Raw genomic sequence first — 22,019 nt, 5'->3', positions numbered from 1 at the left:
TTGAAGTCTTTTTGAATGTTATGAGGACTTACAATTATGTTGCTTTAAAAAAAAATCATCCTTGCAGCAATATATACTGTCCATTTTTATATACCTCCTTCCTAGGACAAAATGCAAGTTGACCAAGAAGAGGGCCATCAAAAAGGCCATGCTGAGCATACCCCAGAAGAGGAAATTGATCACACGGGTGCTAAGACAAAGGTTTGTATTTCATTTTCTCCTTCCTCTCTGTATATATTAAGTGAACATTGAGAATTATGAACCAATAATTTACACTTCATTCAGTTAAGTTGAGACTGAATTAAGAAGATAGGATAACCTTTTCTTTTTATAAATAAATTAAGAAAAAGAAATGATAAAATTAAAATTTTCTAGAATATTAAGAAATGAAACAACATAATGAAACTTTTCTAGTATTTAAGTTTTAATAACAAAAATTTTCAGTGATGATAAAATAAAAGGAAATAGGATCGTGTTTTATGATCATATACTATCTTTGTTTTTATCTGAGACATTTTATAGTAAAATTTTAAAGCTTAAAATGGAAGTCCCCTTTGCGGTGTAAAATTTGGGCATACGTTTCCAAAATGTTTTTTGTGTTTATTTGCTGTTGTTGTTATTTGAATAGTATGTAATCTGTGTAGTTTATGTAATATAATGTCAAGTAAATGTTGGGATTGTTGCAGGGCGATGGATAGGGCAGGGTGGTACTGCTGCATAGCTCAAATTATATCTGTTTATTCATACATCTATCTTATTTCTTTGATGTAGGAAGCTCCCAATAAGGAACATTTTTTTACCCAAATAGATTATTGACACCTTGTCTGTAATTTGGAAACTGAGAAAGTTAACTGAAAGATATAGTGAGAAAAGGTTTTTTGTTTGTATGTTTCAGTGTAACCTATGTACAAAGAAACAAATTTCTTAAAACAGATGCTACAGTATTGTGGAGGAGGGTGCTTTAAGTGATGTGGTATTTTCCAGTTTAAAGAAAATCTATTTTTTTTCTTTGCCTAAGAATTATTCCTTTGTTTAGATAAGAATGACTCAAGTAGATATTCTTTCATCTGACATTGTTTTTCACAGCCACTGCATCCAGACAAGCAAGATAGAGCAACCCAAAGTGTTAAAAAAGGAAAAGTCAAGAGTATTGATTTGCCTATCCAGAGTACCCTGTACAGACAGCTGGGCCAAGATCTCATCAACAGTTATATAGAAAATGAGGTAGGTACTCTTGAGATTAGTGTTAGAGTTGTTTATGAAATTTCAATTTGGAAATTTTTTATGAAATTTGTTTATAGTGCCCCACATGTAAAAAAATATTTAACATAGATTAACTCCTTAGATTTCAATTTTTAGGGGAAAAAAATTTAGCTACTAATAATTATTTAAGATTTTATATATATATATATATATATATATGTGTGTGTATATATACACACACACACACACACACACACACATATACCCACACACACAATAAATATTTTCTTAGTTATTTTCAAGATTTACACTGGATTTGGATTCTAACCTCCCTGACTTCCTAGGGAAACAATTCTTCCATGATTTGTTGTCAAGTTAACAAGCATTTACTAAGTGTCTGCTATGCACTGGGTACTGTGCAAAGTAAGTGCTAAGATACAAATACTCCCCCCCCCCCCCCCCCCCCAAAAAAAAAAAATTGTAAACTTCTTGAGGGCAGGGACTATCTAATAGGGGAAGATATAATCCTTTATGTAGAACGACATGATCAAGCTATGGGAAAAAAAAATCACGCCTAGTTAACAGTAACAAATGGTGAGGAAAGAAACCATCAGTTTCTGGGAGCTGGGTGAGTGAGGAGTAGTGGGAGTAGAGAAAGATGTTGGATAGATGTGGAACTGCCTCTGGAATGATTGTTCATTCATATTGGGAGGGGAGTGGGGTGTCCCCCAGTATTCTCCACTTTGGAGCCACCATTCTTGCTCTCTTACTATCTGTCTATAGCCTTCCCCTCTCTTATGGGTGTAGAGCCAGGGGAATTGCTAATCACAAAGCTAGTGGATAAATCAGGCTGTGAAGTACCCTGAGTTAGACCTTTGAATGTGGTATCTCATAGAAGCACTCCTACATGGTGGCTAGATTCAATAGAATTAATACATTGAGCAATTGTAGATACACAATAGGTAGAAAAGACTGAAACAGGAGCATCACTTAACCACCTATAACTTGGTGATTATAGATTCTGAATTCCCAACCATGGACTTTGCTAGAATGGCCCATTGAGAAGTTGGGAGTGACCAACATAATGTTCAGAGAAAGGGACAGGGACTTGTGATTTAATTTGAAAAAGGAACATTCAGATAAGAGGATGCAGGTGTTGGACTCAGGAGTCAGGAAAACCTAGGTTCAAACCCTGCCTCTGATAATTACTTACTAGTGTGACCTTGAGCAAGTAACTTAAAATTCTCTGGGCTTTTTCTCCTTTATAAAATGAAGAAGTTGAGCTCAGTGACCTAAGGCTTCTTCCAACTCAAATCAATGTATGAATCTATGGAATTCTCTTAACAAAACAATCCAGTTTTGCTCCGTCTGCAGTTTATAATCTGGAAGAATCACCAGGCCACCTAGTAGTTAAGATACTTGCCTGGGATTATACAACCAATATGTGCCAGAGGTAACACTTGAACTCAGGTCTCCTGACTGCAAAGTCATTTCTCTATTACTTCTGCTAACCATATGTATGTTTTATATACCACTCACTCAGCTCGTGCCAGAGAAGTATGGAACTTAAAATGGAAAAACCTAGAACTTTGGATATGGCTAATATTTAATATTTATTCTACTAGACTATGTAAATATGTTTTGAGGGATTTGTTTTTCAGGGTTGTTTTTTGAACCATGTAGATATTTTTCCAAGAGAATATTTGCCCTCTAATAAAGCAAAATTAAAAAAAAAACAAACCCTAAAAATTACAGTGTAATCACTGTATCTAAGACACCAATCCAGTAAGCATCTGTTAAGTGCCTGTTAATATACTGCTGAACACTGGGGATACAATCAATAAAAAGAAAGAAAATCCCTGTGGGGAAAAATAGGGGCATTAATGAATTGTTGGTGGAGGTGTGAAATAGTTCCAAATTGTTCTCCAGAATAGTTGAACTATGCCCAAACGTTTATAAAACTGGACCTTTGACCTAGCAGTACTACTGCTGATCATATCCACATCCCCCAAAAGGACCTACATGCACAAAAATATGGATAGAAACTTATTTTGTAGTGTCAAAGAATTAGAAATTGAAAGGATTCCCATCAAACTGTTAAACTGAAAAGGTTGTGGTATATGATTGTGATGGAAGACTAGTGTGCTATAAGATCTTAATGATGAATCAAATGTTTTCAGAAAAATCTAGGAAGGTTGTAATAACTGATACAAATTAAAGTGAGCAGAAGCAGGAGAGCATTGTACATAGTAACAGCCATTTTGTAGAGCGGATTAACCATGAAAACCTTGGCTACTTTGATCAGTAATAAAATGATCCTTACCTCACACCTCTCAGATTGACTAACATGACAGAAAAGATAATGACAAATGTTGGAGAGGATGTGGGAAAGCAAGGACACTTAATGCATTGTTGGTGGAATTGTGAAATAATCCAATCATTGTGGAGAGCAATTTGGAACTATGCCCAAAGGGCTATCAAACTGTGCATACCCATATCCAGTAGAGTGTCTACTGAGCCTGTATCCCAAGGAAATCATAAAGGAGGGAAAGGGCCCACATGTGTAAAAATGTTTGTGGCAGCCCTTTGTGTGATAGCAAAGAATTGGAAAATGAGTAGGTGCCCATCATTTTTGGGAATGGCTGAATAAACTGTTATGTGAAGGTAATGAGATATACTAATGTAATTAGTATAATTACATCATATTATTGATGCTTACCAAAACAAGCAGAACTGTTATTGTACACAATAACAGCAAGAATGTGTGACGATCAACTATGAAAAACTTGGTTCTTAGTAGTTCAATAATCCAAAAGCAATCCCAATAGACTTCGGACAGAAAATGCTGAATATCAAATGCTTCCAGAAAAAGAACTATGGAGACTGAATGTAAATCAATACATGCTATGTTCACTTTTTTTTTTTGTTTTTGTTTTTTCTCTCTCATGGTTTTTCCCTTTTGTTTGGATTTTTCTTCCCCAACATGATTCATAAAGCAATGTGCTATCAAAAATTAATTAAAACATAATAATACAGTGATCCAAGAAATTTCCAAGGACTCATGATGAAAAATGTAATCCACCTTCTCCAGAGAGAGAAATAATAAACTTTGAGAGATTTTGTTTTTATTTTTAAAAATATTTGTATTTTGTTAAGTAAATACTGAAATGGAACTTTTGTTGGGAACTAGTCTGGATCTTTTTTTTTTTTTTGTCTAGGGAAAGATGATCATGCAGGACAAGTTAGAGAAAGAAAGAAATGATGCCAAGAATGCTGTTGAAGAGTATGTGTATGATTTCAGAGACAAGCTGTGCAATGTCTATGAAAAATTTGTCACTGCAGAAGTAAGAATACAGCCTTTTGAATTTCTTTGTCCTCTTTTTTTTTTTTTTTGTCTTTTACTTGTTTTAAGTTTCTAAAAAGTACATATTTGTAAATGAACCATTCTTTTAATAAACTTATGATTACCTTCATATTTAAATTAAGATGTCAAATCCAAATTATTGAAGGAGTGGTAGGCTATTTAAGGGATCTGGGTGACAAGCTCCTAGCTAAGGAGTTTGAGAATGTGAGCTTCTCCCCAAGAGAGAACAGAGAATGACAAGCCCAGATAAGGGCCTCCAGATGAAGTTGGCGTCTCAGTGAGGCCAGCTAGCCAACTAGTTTGGTCCATTTCTATAGAGGCCACTTCTTTAGAAGGAGAAATTCAAAGATTTGCTTGTGAGTCCAGTGTGAGACAGAATTAAAAGTCTGAGAGAGTGGAAATAGCGACCCTTTTCTTCTAAGAAAAAGTATAGTGGCTCCTCCTTTTCCCCAAACCTTTCTGCAGATAGGATCTGTCCATAATGTGACATAAATCATAACTGCCCCATTGCTGCTAGATAGACCCCCTACAACTATCAACTATTTTCTTTATTAATGGTAGGGATATGCTAAAGCACCATTCTTAAAACCTTTTTAAAAAAAAAACAAACTTCTGTATCATTTATGGGTGGAAGTGCAATTGCAAGGATTTTCCAAGGAAACATTTTCAATCAATTTTTTTAAAACTTTGGACCTAGGATTCAAATAAGCTGTCTTCAGTGTTGGAAGATACTGAAAATTGGCTTTATGAAGATGGAGAAGATCAACCAAAACAAATTTATGTGGATAAACTTCATGAATTAAAGGTAATAATGTTTGTTATTAGGTCATGACAAGACAGACACAAAGTAGATAGAACACTAGCTTGGAGATCAGGGTAGCCTGGGTTCAAGTTCCATCCCTGATCCATCCTGGCTGGCTGACATTTGGGGTTGATCTTTTGTTTTTTAATAGTATTGAACAGTACACTGACTTTTAGTCAGTGTTTGGACTAAGATAAAGGTCCACAGCCTTGAGTCAAAATTGGAATTGTGGAAGTGCCTAGGACAAGAGAGGCAGACAAATGAGAGGATATGAGGTAGAGTTGGGGTTTGAACTTGGGTCTTCCTGACTCTCAGGCCAATGCTCTGACCTAGCGTCCAATGGCAATAAGGTGTTCCACTTGTGAAACACTTTACAGGTGGAGATAGCTTGTGTAGGTTATTAAGTGTCAGATTAAAGAGTTTGTTATTTATTCTGGGGGTGATACTAGGAGAGGACTCCTGCAGAATTTCCAGCCAAAGGAGGGCATGGATCAGACCTGTGTTGTAGACAAATTTTTTTGGCAGCTTCTGTGCATTATAGAAGGGAAGCAGGAAGAACATGTCTCTAAAAATTTCTGGTTAGAAAGTATAGAATCTTGATATTTCAAGTTATTCCAGTCAGGATATTTTTATTAATTGACAATATTTTTCTGGTACCTTTCTTTTGGGGTCTTAATAGAGCCAGCTGCCTTTTCTATTAAAAAAAAAATTATTTTATGGGATCTTTGTCATTAAGAGTTCTGCAGAACACATTGAAAAAGTTCCAAGAGTTCAGTGTTTCACAACTCTGGTATGACAAACCTTCTAGAGTAGTTTTGCTATCTATTAATTTTTTCTTTCTTTATATATTTTTGGTTAAACTTCTAAGTTCACATTCTTTTCATTAAAAAAAAAGTTTGAATAAGAATTACAGGCTACTGAACTTAAAATTTGAACTTAATTTTTAGCCAAGGAGAGAGCCATGGTTAGTCTTTTTTCTAGTACAATTTGTTATATAATCAGTAAGAAGCAAGGTCTATTTATGTCTTGAATGCAATAAGATAGATTCACTTTTAAGTTCTCTAGGTTGGGATTTTTGTTGTTATTTTTAAAAGCAGTTCGTACGCTTAGCATTTGCTCTTATCCAGTAAAGTTTCCTAGACTTCTATTCTGTTCTGTTGTTCTGGCATGTTAATACAGACAGAAATTCTAGGCAGTCGATTTTCTGGACTCTGCCTTCTGATTTGATTAATGGGATGATTTCTTACAACCAAAAGTTACTAATCATGTTTCTTCTAGGAAACTAAAGAAAGAGATATCTTAATATTTTGCCAAAGTCTTCCTTCTCGGCTGTAGGGAATATTGAGAGATCTCTTAAGACTAGAAGAAATGTCTTGTATTAAAAGGTTTTGTTATTTATCTTGAAAGTTAATGCTACCCCTGGGTAACCAAGCCACACCATTGTGCTTCATTTTTTTATTATTTTTAAAGCCTCAAATGTACTTAATTTTTTTCTTTCTCTACTGCTTACAGAAATATGGCCAGCCTATTCAAATTAGGTACATAGAACATGAAGAGAGACCGAAAGCTTTAAATGACTTGGGAAAGAAGATCCAACTACTCATGAAAGTGGTAGAAGCATTCAAGAATAAGGTACTACTTTTGTGAAGAAAAGGGAGAGGGCAGGGGGATATCACTTATTTTTATTTGTAAGCCTGCATATTAATTTTCAAGGCAAACGTGAATAAATTAGCTCTAAATTGTTACAGAACTGCCAGAAAAGATCCTACTTTCTTATGTTTAAGCCAACCTGAAATTTTAAAGCTAGGCTTCTTGTCCTGGCGAAATACATGTAAAGCTGATAAATCCTAGCAAGCCAAGCATCATCGTAATGCCAATGACATTTTTCTCTCTGAACTTAGAGATGATGACCAGCAGGTTTTTTGAGTGTGGAGCCTTTTTTTAAAAAATGCTGAGACCAATTTTGACTTCATAGGACAATGTCATTTCAGTACATCATGTACTATCTTGATTACCTGGTTTCTCATAATGATTTTTTAATGTCCTTGTTAGTTTTGTTCCTTACTGATCTACATCTTCATGTCTTCATGTGTGACCTTTCCTTTGTAGAGAAAGAATCCCACCATTTTCCTGCCTTTCAGAAACTTGGAACAATTGATGCTTTTCTCAGGAATCCTTTCCTAATTAATTAGCCCCAGCCCATCCTGTTCATTTTGTCTCTTTCAGTTGCTACAAACATTGATAATGCCAACTTGTGTTTATTTGTTATTATTTTGTAAATAGTGTTATAGGTACTGTTTTTTAAAATGTGTGTACCCACACCTAAATTGTCACTTGTCTTCTCATAAAGCCCATTAATATGATCAGAATACATGTATTTTTCAGGATTGCCTCATACTTTAAAGTCTTTTTTTTTTTTTTTTTTTCTTACCTTGGCCATGTTTTTTTTTTTTTTTTTTTTTTTTTTTTTTTTTTTTTTTTATTTAATAGCCTTTTATTTACAGGATATATACATGGGTAACTTTACAGCATTAACAATTGCCAAACCTCTTGTTCCAATTTTTCACCTCAACTTTTTTTTTTTTATAATTAGGATGAAAAATACGATCACTTAGATGCAGCTGACATGGAAAAGGTGGAAAAATTTATTAATGAAGCTATGAATTGGTTGAACAGTAAGATGAATGCACAAAATAAATTAAGCCTCACTCAAGACCCTGTGGTGAAAGTAGCAGAAATAGTCGCGAAGTCCAAGGTAAGATCCTGGCAGGGAGGGAGTAAGGTGGGGCCCTCGAGTCTCAGACTGCTGCTCCCAACTCCCTGTGCTTCTCTCGCTTGCTTAGAGCAGAGGAATTATGTTATGTAGACAGTGGTTTGGCATGTACATCCACTGAGTGTTCAGTCCTTGACCATCAAAGAAAGTAGACATGATGTCTACAGAGTTGGGGAATAGGAGCAATGTCCATTGGAGGATCTTGGGTCAGAGGTTTACAGCCCTACTGTCATCCCAGCAGAATGCCTCTAAGCACTCCTTTCTCATCGGTTATCAAGGGCTTTTTTTCCTATGATCCAGAGTACTGCTAACCTGCACTTGTGCTCTGTCCAGCTCAAAGATGAGTCTCCTTGGCAAAGAAGCAAAATCAAGATTGATTAACGATGCCTTTTCTCCCTCATCTGCTCAAAGTGACATTCCTTTGACTTCTTAGATATAGCTGTTTTTCCTCAATCTAGTTTTAAGAATCTAGCAAAGCCTTTTTTTGTTCTCCTTAGCATTCCTTACCAGCCTCCCACTTATTTCAGCTTTGGCATTCCTATTGCCATTCTTAGAGGATTGTGCCATGCTTTTTAATTTCCTTTATTACCTGTCCCTGATTTTAGGTGTTTTTTTAAAAACTCATTTGGTCATTGGTTCTCTGTGTCTATGTTGGTCTCTTGAGAAAGTGCCTTCGTTTCCTCCCCATTGGAAATTTCTCATTTTTTAATCAAGTATATGGCACTTCATATCCAAGAAGTAAAATCTTAAAATGACATATAAGTTCTCTAAATTAATAGGGAGTATATTTGTGAAAGAACATTGGGAAAGGTAAGTGTAAAATTCATATTTCAAGATTAGACAATTCTATCCCCTCCTTGGCTTGTAAAGTTTTAACAATGACCTGGAAAAGACTACCCGAGAGAAATATCATAGAAGGAATTTTTTAAATTTTGCTAATTCTTATGGGTTTAGATGAAGAGAAAAAAATGTTTCCCATAAACAGTATATGCTTGAGGAACACATAAGAAATTTGGAAATTGAGGAATGAGAAAAGAAACATAAGAGAGTATAAGAAACCAGGAGCTTTATTAATAGGGTAAGGAGTGAAAAAACATGGAGTAATATAATATCTGGAAGTTACTTTGGATACTAGGTAATCCAATTTCCTCATTTTATGAACGAGGAAGCTGAAGACCAAGAGGTATTAAGTGATTTGTTTGAACATATGAGATAGTATTTGAAACTAGGTTCTTGGGCTCCATCAGTCATTGCTCTATACATTGTACCATTCTGCCTCCCAATTTTGGATTTTGTCACAAGTATATAGATAATAATACTCAAGGGTTTGTTTTTTTTTCCTTTACTTGGGGGGGAGGTGGTAAAGGATCAGTTGTTCACAGATAAAGAGAGGATGATTGTTGAAGCTTTTTTTTTTTAACTGCAGAACAGAAAGAAGGCCTAGAAGGGATCACACTAGAGCAAAGTGATGTGGTGAGGTCATTATATATTTAAAGATGAAGCTGTACATAATGAAGAACCTCAGTTCTATGTCCAATTGTTTTTTGTATTCTAAGTATATTGGAAGTTCCTGCTTTATTTGGTGTTTAAGTTCAGAATAAAAAATTTAAAGCAAAACTTATTCCATGCTCTAGAACTTATAAAATTATGTTATTGAAACTCTTAAAATTTTAAGGGAATGGGATTGGGAAGAAGCAGAATGAAAATACAACTAAATAATCTACACATCATCTTATGTAGTGAATACTTAATGTTAGAAGTTTAAAAAAAAAAAAAGGAAAGCACACAAGTGCACTTAAGAGCATCAAACATAATGTAGTCATTTTAATGAAGTATTCAGTATTAAATGTAATCATTTCTCTTAATTTAATGCCATTAGGAGCTGGATAATTTTTGTAACCCCATCATTTACAAGGCCAAACCCAAAGTGGAGGTATCTGAAGACCAAGCAAAAGCGAATGGCGAACACAATGGACCAATGAATGGACAGAGTGGGCCTGAAAGTAAGCCTGATGCAGCCAAGGAAAGTTCCCCACATACTAAACCTTCTACTGGAGAGATGGAAGTGGACTAAGGCGTCGGGTCTCCATCACATATTCAGACAGTGCAAGTAATTGCAGGGCCCATTCTTCTTTGCATCTGGGACACCCAACAGATGTTCTGTTGTTCTTAGCCATTTTTGTCATTTGTTCTTTGCAGTAGTTTTGAAAAGTGTTTTATATTGAGTGCACCTCTGATGTTCATTTCCAATGATTAATGCTGCTTAGGTGAAGCTTTAGCTGAATAGATTGTATAAGTCAGTTTAAGCTTTCCCATTGTATCTTATGTCAGACTTGCAGAATTGATAGAAAGATGGCAACAATCTACCTTATTTAAAGCTTCTCTTGTGGATAAACCTCAGCTCCTTTATTCAGGAAAGGACACTGTATTGCACTACTGATGCAGAAGTGTAGATTTAATTGCATCGTTATTTTTGAAAAAAAAAATTGGAATTGAAATGGTTTAAAGCCATTGAAGCACTGACCTTTTTCTAGTTATTGTATTGTTATAATTTAAATATTAAAACAAATAAGAGGTTAGCTGACAAAACTAGTCCATCTCATTGATGTATTGTGAGAAATTCAAGGTTTTCTTGTCATTGTCACACAGATGAACAAAAACATGAATTTTGAAAAGAAAACTCAAATTTCAAAAAGAAAACACAATTTTGAGTTGTGGTGACACCAGCAATAATATTTCCTTTACCAAAAACATGGCTTTGATTTCTTGCTTGTCATTTTACCTTTACTTTGCAAGAGATGATCTGCTTTGGCTGAAGACAAGCTGACCTGCTTTGGCTGAAGACAAGCTAATGCTGCTGCTGCTGCTAAAATGTTAGCTTAATGACTATGAGAATTTCCAGAGAAAATAACTTCAACTTCCTAGCTAAAAGAAGAAAGCATTGCTAACTTATAGTCAGGCTTGCTGCTCTGTGCTCTGATCTTGGCAATTTTCTTTAGATTTAAATGGTACTTAGGTTTTTAAAAATGTCTAGTGAGCTTATATTTCCAAGTGAGGGAGAAATAATGCAACTACTCTTAGCATATCCTTCACCCACTCCTCTTTAACATGATGATTCATGTTGTTACACTGCACAAGAAAGCCCTTCTGCTACAGTCTTTGGAAAGTCTTGTGACTAGTATGTAGTATAGACTGTTGTATAATACAAACTGGCAATATTAATTAAGCTTTCTTTATAATTTCTACCATTATGCGATTCATTCAAAATTGGGCCCACCAATTTGATGCTTCTAATTTAAATTAATTGTGAAGGAGGCTGTAAGTTACCAATATTTACCAATAAATACCAGTATTTCTATGAACATATCTGTGCTTTTAACCATCTGATATCCCCAGTAGCCCAGTACTGCCCCCAAACCTAAGCCGCCAAATTCAGAGTGAACATATATTGAAATGATTTTAACACCATAGAAAAATTGCAGAAAAAAATCTTTAGCTGTTTGAGGTAATTGTAGATATTTACATTAGGGTGATAGGATCTAGTTTTAGATATTCCTATGTTTAAATTTTTTTTTCCATACCTATGCAAATCAAAAGTTCTGAGCACAGTGTCTTTATGGAAATATTCAGTATTTCTCAAAATTAGTTCTCTAAAATAGGAATATTTTATTATTATAGTTGTAATCTAGGCTAAAAGAAGTATGTTTAGCCATGGTATTTTATGTGAGGATTTTAACTCAGACTTGTTTTACTATTAAGAAGTCTACACTGAGTTTCTGACATCTCAGAACACCTTCCATCTATCTTGTTTTAATCCTCTTAAAGTTATTTAACTATGAACTATATTTGAAACAGATAAAATCACTTGTATTTTCCATTTGTTTGTTTTGGTTTGAACTTAAGAACTGTTGTAAAGTAATACCTAAGGACCATGGAGAATTTAATCTTCAAAAGATAATCAAAACTGCCAGGTCAGAGTAGGAGCATGGGGTTAATCCTAGGGACCAGACATCTACTCTCGGACTTAACGATATGTTGTATGTCCATATGTTAAATATATGTGGGCACATAGAAACATGTTTCATTCCTATGTGTAAATTTTGCACCTTATACATATATGAAGAGCAAGGCTTTCCTTCTCTCCTCCTCTCCTTTACCATCCCAGCCTGTAATCTTCATATTGAATAAATCTGGATCTTGGGAATAGAGACTGAGAAAGAGTCACTCTTGGTTAAGAATGTATTAAGTTAAACATAAAATCATTTCTCCTAGCTTTCTGGATGATGATGGAGCACTATACCACCAGTAACTAATACTTCTGATTTACCCAAAAGTTTATTACTATATGGGCCCTTTTCCTATAATTTTATTGGCACATAGTAAGATGTTTGGGGATTTCTTTTTTAAAATTATCTATAATATAAAGATATTTGTAATACATAGTAAGATAGGTCCATATAGAGTTTAAGACAAATAATCCAATATGCTTTTTTACTTCTGTGCTAGAGATTGTCAAAATAAAAATGAACTTCCTATTATACAAATTGTTTAGTTTTAAAAAAAGCAAAATTGTCAAATTTAAAATTTTTTAAAGTCATCAGCCTAGTAAACTTAAAACCTAGTGGTTATTAATTGGGGGTAAGAGGAGAATAAGGCTAAAATGGGACAGGAAAAGATGAGAGAACAGATCTGAAATGACTGCATTTTGAGAACCCCCCAAAATAAGTGGCATGAGAACTGGGCAGTCTGAGCAACAGACAGCCAGTTTTTAAAATTGAAAGATAAGGGGAGAATATTTCCCTTGGGTTTGTTTAAAGGAAAACCATAAAGGCAAAGCAATAGATATACTAAGTTAATTTTCATTTTAATGTAAATGACTAAGGGAATACTCCTTGGGGGAAGACAACAGTGTTTAATTTATGCGGGATCAAACCTCCAGAGGAGAAAAATGTTCTTTATTAGAAAACCCTAGGGACTCAGTTATCAGTAATATAAAACTAAAGCATTAAAACACTCAAGATAAAGACAGTAAAATATTGTATAAATTTGTATTGTTTCCGCTTAGCCCTTTTTAGACATGGCCATCCTACTTTGTGTGCCTTTCCTAATCAATTTAAATTATTTTAAAGGCCTACATCCTATTAGAATTTTTTCTGGGCTTGACTTATTGGTGTTGGTAGTTGAAAAATACTTGTATATTTTTAATGATAAACTTAACATGTTTCCTTGCATGTAAGGAATAAATCCCTAAATAAAACCCACATTATTTCCTAAAGTAGAACCAAATGAATATTAATAGGCAGTAAAAAAAAAAAAAAATTTGTTTTATCTCCCCTTCTACCTCTGTCAAAAGTAATTCTACCTTTGGCTTTCCTCGTTTTTCTTGTTTTTTGTTTTGTGTATTTGGAATTACTTGTATACATACATGCATTTGTGTAGTTATAGTCAGGGTATATACAGTTATGATTCTGCTCATTCTACAAATATTTAAAACATTATGTTATATTGTGGTAGAATAGATTTTGAACATTTTATGATATTACTAGGAAAAGGTGTGTCTCATTGTTAGCAGAAACAACGTGTTAATACTTTACATTTGAAGTTGTCAGTAGTGTTTCAAAATTCAATATTTATGAAATTTGCTTATGAGGCATTTAACTAGAAAGCTGCATAGGTATTATCCTTTTTAAGCACATTTACTTTTTAATATTTAATCACTGTATTTTCCAGAATATTTTTGTTTCTTAATTTTGGTGACTTGATGCAATTTAAATCAGTGATCACTTTTGAAAGTGATTTTTAAAATCTTTAAAAGAATTTCAGTTCTAATGCATTTTGCCTTCTTAGATTATATTACAGTTTTATATCATAATAATAATTTAGAAAATTGCTTATAAAACTTTGTAAATTTCAAAAAATTATCTTCTTTTCTGGACAGTAAGTAGGTTAAGAATTCATCCTGCAACCACTATAGTTATTTTTAGTCTAATGTACAGGATAATAACCATAATACCAATAAATATCCAAAAACATTTTTTTTCACTAAAAAGGGTAGTTCAGTAAAATAAATGGAAAATACTGCCTTTCCTGCCCCCAAATCAACAAGTCCAGAAGAGCTGCTCTTAAGTATTTCCTTACAAATTTTCGCTTACAGTGAGCTTTTCTTTGCAACTATAGTTAGAAGAATACATTTCCTACCTTGGAAATTCTGATTTTCTTCTCTGTTAATTTCCTTCAAATTATGGGTACATCTTGAAGATATGTTTGTAGAAAAGCTTGCATTGCAGCAAGCAACTTTATGAAATGTGGGGTAAGAGAAAGACTGTTTTGCCCACTTTTGCAAGGAATCTGTACATGAAGGTCAGTAATGGCAATTTGTAGGCATTTGACAAATTTAAATATAAATAGAATGTTCATTGGCTCACTAAAGTTTGAAAGAAGGATTTTGACTTATTTCTATTTAAAGAAAAACAATCAAAGAGTAGAAGGTAAAATAGTCAGTAAATCTTTGAGGTCTTATGTATTTGCTTCTTTGAACTTAATTATTATACCAACTAATCAGTCCATTAAAAAAAAGATTATTTGTATGATATCTTTTTTTCCTCTTTCACAAGTCACTTGTTCTTTAAACAGATCCTATTATACCCAACCCACAGCATTATGTGGGTTCTTGCTTCCTTAGAAATGGAAATATTATCTATTTGTTCCATTTTATTTATACTTTGCCTTTATAGTTTTTTTTAGTTCTTACAGATTTCACGATTTTATTTAAGAATAGTTTTCATTTTTAAAGAATTTTGCTTGCATTTTTTTAGTCTATTTTTTTCTTTTATTATCTCCAATTCCCTTTCTTTCAGACACTAATGTACTAATATCCAATTACTCTCATGAATAATTTGCTTAGCTTTAGTATCACTTTTTTCTTTTTAACTACTTTTCTATCGACCCTTTCTTCAGGTTTCTGCTGTTGCTTTTTTTTTTTGTTCATATTCAGAGTGTAATATTCCTAAAATGTACTAAGATAAATAATAGAAGTACAGGGTTTTTTCTTTTATAATCTCTTTTAAAATGCTTTAAGGTTTCTTTGAACTGAGTGGAATAAATTTTCTGTAACCATTATATGAAAGAACCTTTTTTCTAAAAAAAGAAGAAGAAGAAGAAAGAAAAGAAAATGTAGAAGCCAAAACTCAAGAAGTCACTTAAACATTAGCCTGCATTTCTTTTGCATAGGTATTGTAAATGCTGATTGTTTTGCTATTCACTAAGAAACTGCATTTTTAAAACTTGTTTTTGCTTCTAAGAGGACTCATTAGTCTAGCATATGAAAACAAAAATTTATTAGAAATTGAGATGGATATAAATGAACTTGAAAAACATCCCCCCCCCAAATATTTGATATTCATTATTTTTCCTTATGACCAACTGCAAGAGAAAATAATTTTTTTTAAACTCAGCATCACATGGTAGGAAGAGGTAATTAACATTGTTAATTGCAATTACAATTGTTCTATCTTTCTTAGCAGCTTAATTTCCATTCACATGGTTTTTTTTTACCCCTGTGAAAAAGGAAGACAGCAATGTTGTTCTTGATTCTTTCTGGAATATGAATCATCCAACAATTTAGGAGGGTAAATATGGGGAGCATTTTTATATGCCTTGCCCAAATTTTGTAAGAAGACATCTCATTTGAAAGCATTTGTGTGAGAATTCTGAGTATGACAACTTGGTAAAGTACCTGAGGTGTGCTATCTATTGGAAAACCTATGTTAGGAACCTTCCCATGGAAAACTTTGTGATAAAACTTGAGTAGCCTGATGACAGTAGCAGTGTCAAAGTTTGAAAGTTTGCTGTGTCTGTAACTTACAGGAGTGAGAACACACACACTGTCAAGCACTTGTGTAATTAATAATAATGGAGGGAAACGAGTATGTAAACTATTAATTTTGCCTACTTGACATGTCGTTTTTATGCAATTAACCTTAACCTTACTATGAAAGGTATATACTCCACTCCATCTCTTATTTCTTATTGATGTTGGGTACCAACCAGATTTGTTTGGAAGATTTCGATGGTAAATGCACTCCATTCTATATGAGGCTATTTATTTAATATTTTGTCAGTAATATTGGCAAAATAAAACTTGAGACTACAGTGCTTCTAAAAACTAAAAGATAAATAAATGAGTTCTTAAACTTTTGGTAGTTTACTAATAGGGTAGCAAACTATTAAACATTGATGTGCATAGGAAAGATTATACTCTACCTGCCCAGTCATATTCTCTGTCTGTTCTTAGAATATACATGATGCATTTGTGAATTCTATTTGTTTTTTGTTTGTGTGTAAATTGTAGGATTATGGCTGTACTTCAGGATTGATTATCTTAAGCCAATGAATTTTTAAATTTTTTAATAGTGTTTTTAGGTGTTTTTCTTTCTACATTGAAAACATACATATTCTTTGGGATTGAGATAAGAGGGACTCAAGGATGTGCAGAGGTGCTCTCAATGTTATATCTCAACCTTGCTGCTGCTATTTATATAATATTTGAAAAATATTTCTCCATATTGGTATTATCATCATCTTGTTAACAAACTGCTGTGCTTACAATAAATTGTTGTTTGAATTAGTGAGGATACAACAACCAAATATGATTTTGGAGTGCTTTTTATACATCTATCGCATTTGGTTTTTTTGTTTTTTTTAAACAGTAAAAAAAAAAAACTTGGGTGTGGTATTTAGGGTCTGATCTCTGGCATAGCTCTCTGGCCCAGCTTGCTCTTCTTGAAGCCAAAGAGTCATGACTGTTTACCCTGACTTTATGGGAGTATCTCCTCCTTAAAGTTGATAGGTGGTTAATGCTAAGGAAATCTGACTGTCATGAGAACCCCTTAATGAAGATGGAAAAGGAACTGGTCATCTTCTCATTTTAAATAATGTTTTATTTGTTTTGAAAAATGTGAAATTTCCCTAAACTTCCCTATCCGTTTTTTTTTTTTTTAACAATTCTGCATTCATTTTCTTTTTTTGCCTAGGACTTGTTTAGATGTGAAATCCCTAACTAAAAAAAACCTGAAGTGTTTTCAGTTTGGTGTAGCCATAACTTTAGAGCTGAAAGGGGGGTCTATATATAGGTGCTCTTACTTCAATCCTTCACTTTACAAACAAGGGCTCAGGAAGACCAGAATAGGTAGCTTGTCTAGTAGTAGGACTGTGAATCCAGCAGTGTGCATATCTTTGGGTGCCTTTGGAACATGTCCTATTTTCTTCAGAACATTTCATAGTAAGTACCCCAAAAAAAAAAAATCTTTTTAACACCTCCTGGGAATTCTCCATAAGTACTATAACTTGATCAAGAATCTGATAATCCTACCATTTGGCCTGGAGATAGAAAGAGGAAATCTATAGTGATGAATGTCAGCTACCTTGAAGTATTAAAATTTATTATAGTGACTGTTATTTTACCATTTTAACTCATAGCTTTAATTCTTAGCTTTCTTTGCTACTTCTTATCTAGTCATTTAATCTCCATCTTAAAACATCTGCCATTTCTTCATTACCTCATGTGTAATCTTGGCTTGGTTTAATTCCTAAGTATGTACATTACTAATTTGATTAGTAAAAATATAAAAAGCTTGTTTTACAAATTCATAAAAATACCTCCAAGTTACTAAAATTTCTTTTTTTTCCTCTCTGTTAATCTGACCTTTAGAACTCTTATAGGCCAAGTTCAAAAGGATAGTTTACTATTAACTTTTTAATATTATTAAGTTTTACTGCAAAAAGTTTATCTAAAGAGATTATCTGATTGCCAGTGAATATTTGGTTTCTGAGTCAAACTTCATTCCAAAACTAACCAATTAGTTAATTAGATGCTTATTTCAACCTATCACCCTGGTTTATTGGACCATCTTCTTTGGATGGATTTATCATTTTATAGAAATGAATTCAAGATAAATCAATCCCCAGTATTTAGTTTGCTATTTCAGTGCTTCTTTTACCTGAAAAGTTAAAAGTATAAAATTTTTTTATAGTATATTTCTCATAGACAAAGAATAACACGTTAATCAAAATTAGTAAGTACTTTTTTGTTAATTGGAAAAGAAAAATCAAAATTTGCTTTCTTTCCCAAAGGCCCTGGTTCAGTGTAAGACTTTTAACGAAGACTAATTAATTACTAACACTGTCTTACAATACCACTTTATTAGCCAGTGTTTACTGTAGTCTTTAATAGACCACCATAGTAAACTTTGATTTCAGTTTGATGGAGTCACACATACAAGTATATAACACACACATATTACAAATATAAATTTGTAGTAGAGACAATTATAACTCAAATTTATAAAAAAACTTATTTAAAAAATGTTTTTAATCATTCTTTAAAATGACAACTCATCTACAAAGTAGGTAGTGCATGTATAATCCTTTTCCCAAGGAGGACTCTTGAGGCCGAGAAAGGATTCATATCCAATAATTACATTGTAACTGTGTGAAAATTAAGTTTCAATCATCTCAAATCTAGCCCTTTAACCACTTTGTCATATTATATGATAATAAGAAATAAAATGGTGGGAGCAACTAGATGGTGCAATTGGTAGGGCACTGGCCCTGAAGTCAGGAGAAACTGAGTTCAGTATAGCCTCAGACACTTAACATTCCCTATCTGGGCAAGTCATTTAACCCCAAATGCCTCACACACCAAAAAAATTAAATTAAAAAAAAAAGAGCTCAGAAATAAAAGGTTGATAGGTAGGGGTTTTATGGTTTTATCTTTTAATAATGTTCTATGTGTCCATTGATTTTATTTGGGAGTCCTGCCAAGGGAGAATGAAATATGGTCTATTTGAGTAATTCACATATATTGGTTTCTTACATTTATGTAGCATGATAACTAACCATTTAAAAAATTCTATTCTTGAAGAGCTGCTAAGTGGTGCAATAGATAGAGCATCAGCCCTGAAGTCAGGAGGACCCGAGTTCAATTCTGGCCCCAGACATTTAACACTTCCTAGCTGTGTAATCCTGGGTAAGTCATTTAACCCCCAAATGCCTCAGAAAAAAAAAATTTTTAATCATTTTTACAGCATTTTTACTCTCTTTTTTTTTTTTTTGGTTGAGATAATTAGGGTCAACTGACTTACCAGGGTCACACAGCTAGGAAGTGTCAAATGTCTGAGGCCAGAATTGAACTCTGGTCCTCCTGACTTCTGGACTGATGCTCTATCTACCGCGCCATCTAGCTGCCCCAATGATCCTCAATTTTTAAAGACTTTTAGAATACAAGTACTTTTTACCAAGCTGGAAAGTTTTCACATTGGGCAAAGGGACCAACCACACTAAAGTCAATGAGGCTCTGAATTCCCTAGAATTCTTCATTGGATAGCTTATTGTTTATATATATAGCAAGGCATTGAAGATCACAGACCAGTTTGTTTGTTTGTTGAAAGAAACCCCACAAAAATTTCCACAAAAGCATTTCCTATGCCCAACCCTGCTACTTTAGTAGAAATAAAAATTGGACAATTCTTATGTTAGACATGGTTCCATTTTTAGTCCTTTCTCCTTCCCTATATCTTTAACTACATAGAAAAGATCATTTAATCATAATTTCATTTGTCCCCTTCATTCTGAGGATGCTCAAACACATCTGTCCAACTGAACTAAAATGTTTTATTTCTAACTATAGTGAGGGTTTCTCCAGTTGTTTTGCTAGTAACCATATGTTGAATAGGTACCAAACGAAACACATCAATTTTGTATTTTTTTCTGCTCTAACCAAAAATAACTTTGCTGTTAATCTAGGCTTCCACATTAGGAATCTTTTCTCATTATTGAATCCTTAACAAATGCTTGTTGATTATAAAATTCTCATTCCATTTTTCCATATTTAGGGTTGGTTTCTGCTTGCTTTCACCTCACATTTTAGAACCTCTTTAATAAGTTAATGTAGCAAACTTCAGGTGCTCCTTGAATTCATTTTGTATATTAATGCCAAACTGATATTCCTAAAATATCTCTTTGGTCATGTCAGTCCCTTAAATTCTTCACTACGACATTCAGATTCTCCCCATGCATGCTTTTCTAGCCCTTCTACCATAACATTGGTATGGATTTCACTTAGAGACCACATTTTTGCAACTCATGAACATATTTCAATACAATGATTTCTTCACTATTCCAAGCATGCACATACTAATTTCTGCAACCTAATATGTACTGTTTTCCCAAATCCTATTCATCTTGTATGAATCTTTAATAGAGCCTAGAAAAATGTAAGATGTGCAGATGCTTGATGATATAAGAGGAGAAGTAAGGGGGAAGTGAAAAGAAGGGAGGTTTCAACCTTCAAAAGAAGTTTAACAAGTCTGGGAAAAAAGAATCCTTGGTTTGAACAATTTATAAGGGCCAAAAAAAGGTTTGGGTTTTTTTTAAACCATATTCCTCTATTTGTGGTTCTTTTTGCTTTTAAATTCTCATCTTTTCCCTGCATATGTTTTCTAATTTTTCAGTCTCATAAGAAACACCTTTTACAAAAGGCCTATACAACATAAGAAAATGTTTTCACTAGGTATCAGAATTCCATTTTGACATCTTTTTAGGAAAGAATTTTATTAGCATTAGAATTATGTGTAGCAAAAGGCAAAAATCTTAAAAGTTCTAAGAACTTTATTCTATTAAAAGACATAAAAAGTAACAGCAAATTGAATATCTTAGAGAACTTAGCGTTACCCATATCCAGTTTTTTGGGGAACAAGATGTCAAAATTAGAGCCCAACAAGTCAGTAAATGGGGATGGAGATGAATAAATTCTTTTCATGAACAACAAAATGCTTTCCAGCATGAAGCAGATTCCAGACTTTCTCAAATGGCCAGAGTGATAACAAACCTGTCAGAATAATTTATGACACTAAAATGGCCTTGTTTTGACCAAAAGCTGTTGACTTAACTACATATACATACTACATTTTTAAAATAAAAAGAATAAAATATGAATGTGGGTTTAAAACAGCTTTCAGTTGAATTCTCTCTCTACGTAAACCTATTGATTCCAATAAGAATATGTCAAGTGCCTGCTATATGCTAGGTTAAAGCACTTGCTTCCCATCCTTGGAGAACTCTTCAGGTTAAAAACCCCTATTCTGTTCTGATAGGACTCCTCATGGTTTTCCACCCAACGTCTAAGACAGGAAGGAATTAATATGGTATAGTGGTCTAAAAAACAAATGGGATTTTTGTTGCAATTCAACTTTTTGTGATTTAAGACAAGTCATATTATATTTTTCTTAATAGTAAAATGGAAGTTAGCCTAAGATACCTTCCAGTTCTAAAATTGTATGGTTGTTATAGTCAAAATACTGTGCTTTTTTAAAAACATTACTTACTAAGTTCATCAAAATCACACTTAAAATTAACTCATCACCAGCCCTGATGGCTATTGTACTGGTATGGGTCAATTCCTGTCTGAAGCTTTTACTTTTATCAACCCATACTAACTTTGGTTTATGTTTCAATTCTTTAATTTGGTTTATATTTCAGTGATTTCTTTAAAAAATGAAATACTCCAAATTTTTCTGGCAAATCACGTTTGACATAGTCAATAAAAATTTATTAAGTGTCTATTATATGCCCATTCACCTGCTCTCAAACTGTCTCATTTGGGGAAACTGTACAAACAAGCTATATAAATAACCAACAAAGGGAAAGAACTAGAATTTGGAGGAATTGGGAAAGGTCTCCTGCAGATAATAAGATATAAGGCAGAAGACAAGAAATGAGGAAGGGGAGAATATTTCAGCCATCGGGACCAATCATTTTATTACTGAGTGGCACATGACTGTAGAATAGAAAGAGATTTAAGGAAGGCTCAACCACCATCA

General features: G+C 33.5%; 2 protein-coding genes across 3 annotated transcripts in view; both read left to right on the top strand.

Annotated features, from left to right (window-relative positions):
- The window catches only part of HSPA4L (heat shock protein family A (Hsp70) member 4 like), a 66,466-nt gene extending 49,683 nt beyond the window's left edge, over positions 1–16,783 (top strand). The window contains exons 14-20 of one of the 2 annotated variants that reach the window (XM_031942271.1): positions 106–201; positions 1,087–1,224; positions 4,422–4,547; positions 5,265–5,372; positions 6,882–7,001; positions 7,963–8,124; positions 10,022–16,783. In XM_031942271.1, the coding sequence (XP_031798131.1) occupies positions 106–201; positions 1,087–1,224; positions 4,422–4,547; positions 5,265–5,372; positions 6,882–7,001; positions 7,963–8,124; positions 10,022–10,216 (945 nt within the window). In that variant the 3' untranslated portion in view covers positions 10,217–16,783. Of the gene's footprint in view, positions 1–105; positions 202–1,086; positions 1,225–4,421; positions 4,548–5,264; positions 5,373–6,881; positions 7,002–7,962; positions 8,125–9,568; positions 9,670–10,021 lie in introns of those variants that run through there. The other variant, XM_031942272.1, reaches the window with a different exon arrangement.
- PLK4 (polo like kinase 4) overlaps positions 10,022–22,019 on the top strand; it is a 38,413-nt gene continuing 26,415 nt past the window's right edge. The window contains exon 1 of the mRNA XM_031942270.1: positions 10,022–10,145. Within this exon, the coding sequence (XP_031798130.1) occupies positions 10,125–10,145 (21 nt within the window). The 5' untranslated portion in view covers positions 10,022–10,124. The remainder of the gene's footprint in view (positions 10,146–22,019) is intronic.

This window comes from Sarcophilus harrisii, chromosome 6 (genome assembly GCF_902635505.1).
Source record: "Sarcophilus harrisii chromosome 6, mSarHar1.11, whole genome shotgun sequence".
NCBI classification, from domain to species: domain Eukaryota; kingdom Metazoa; phylum Chordata; class Mammalia; order Dasyuromorphia; family Dasyuridae; genus Sarcophilus; species Sarcophilus harrisii.
Note: the sequence above shows the minus strand (reverse complement) of the source record. Positions and strands in the feature narration are given on the sequence as shown.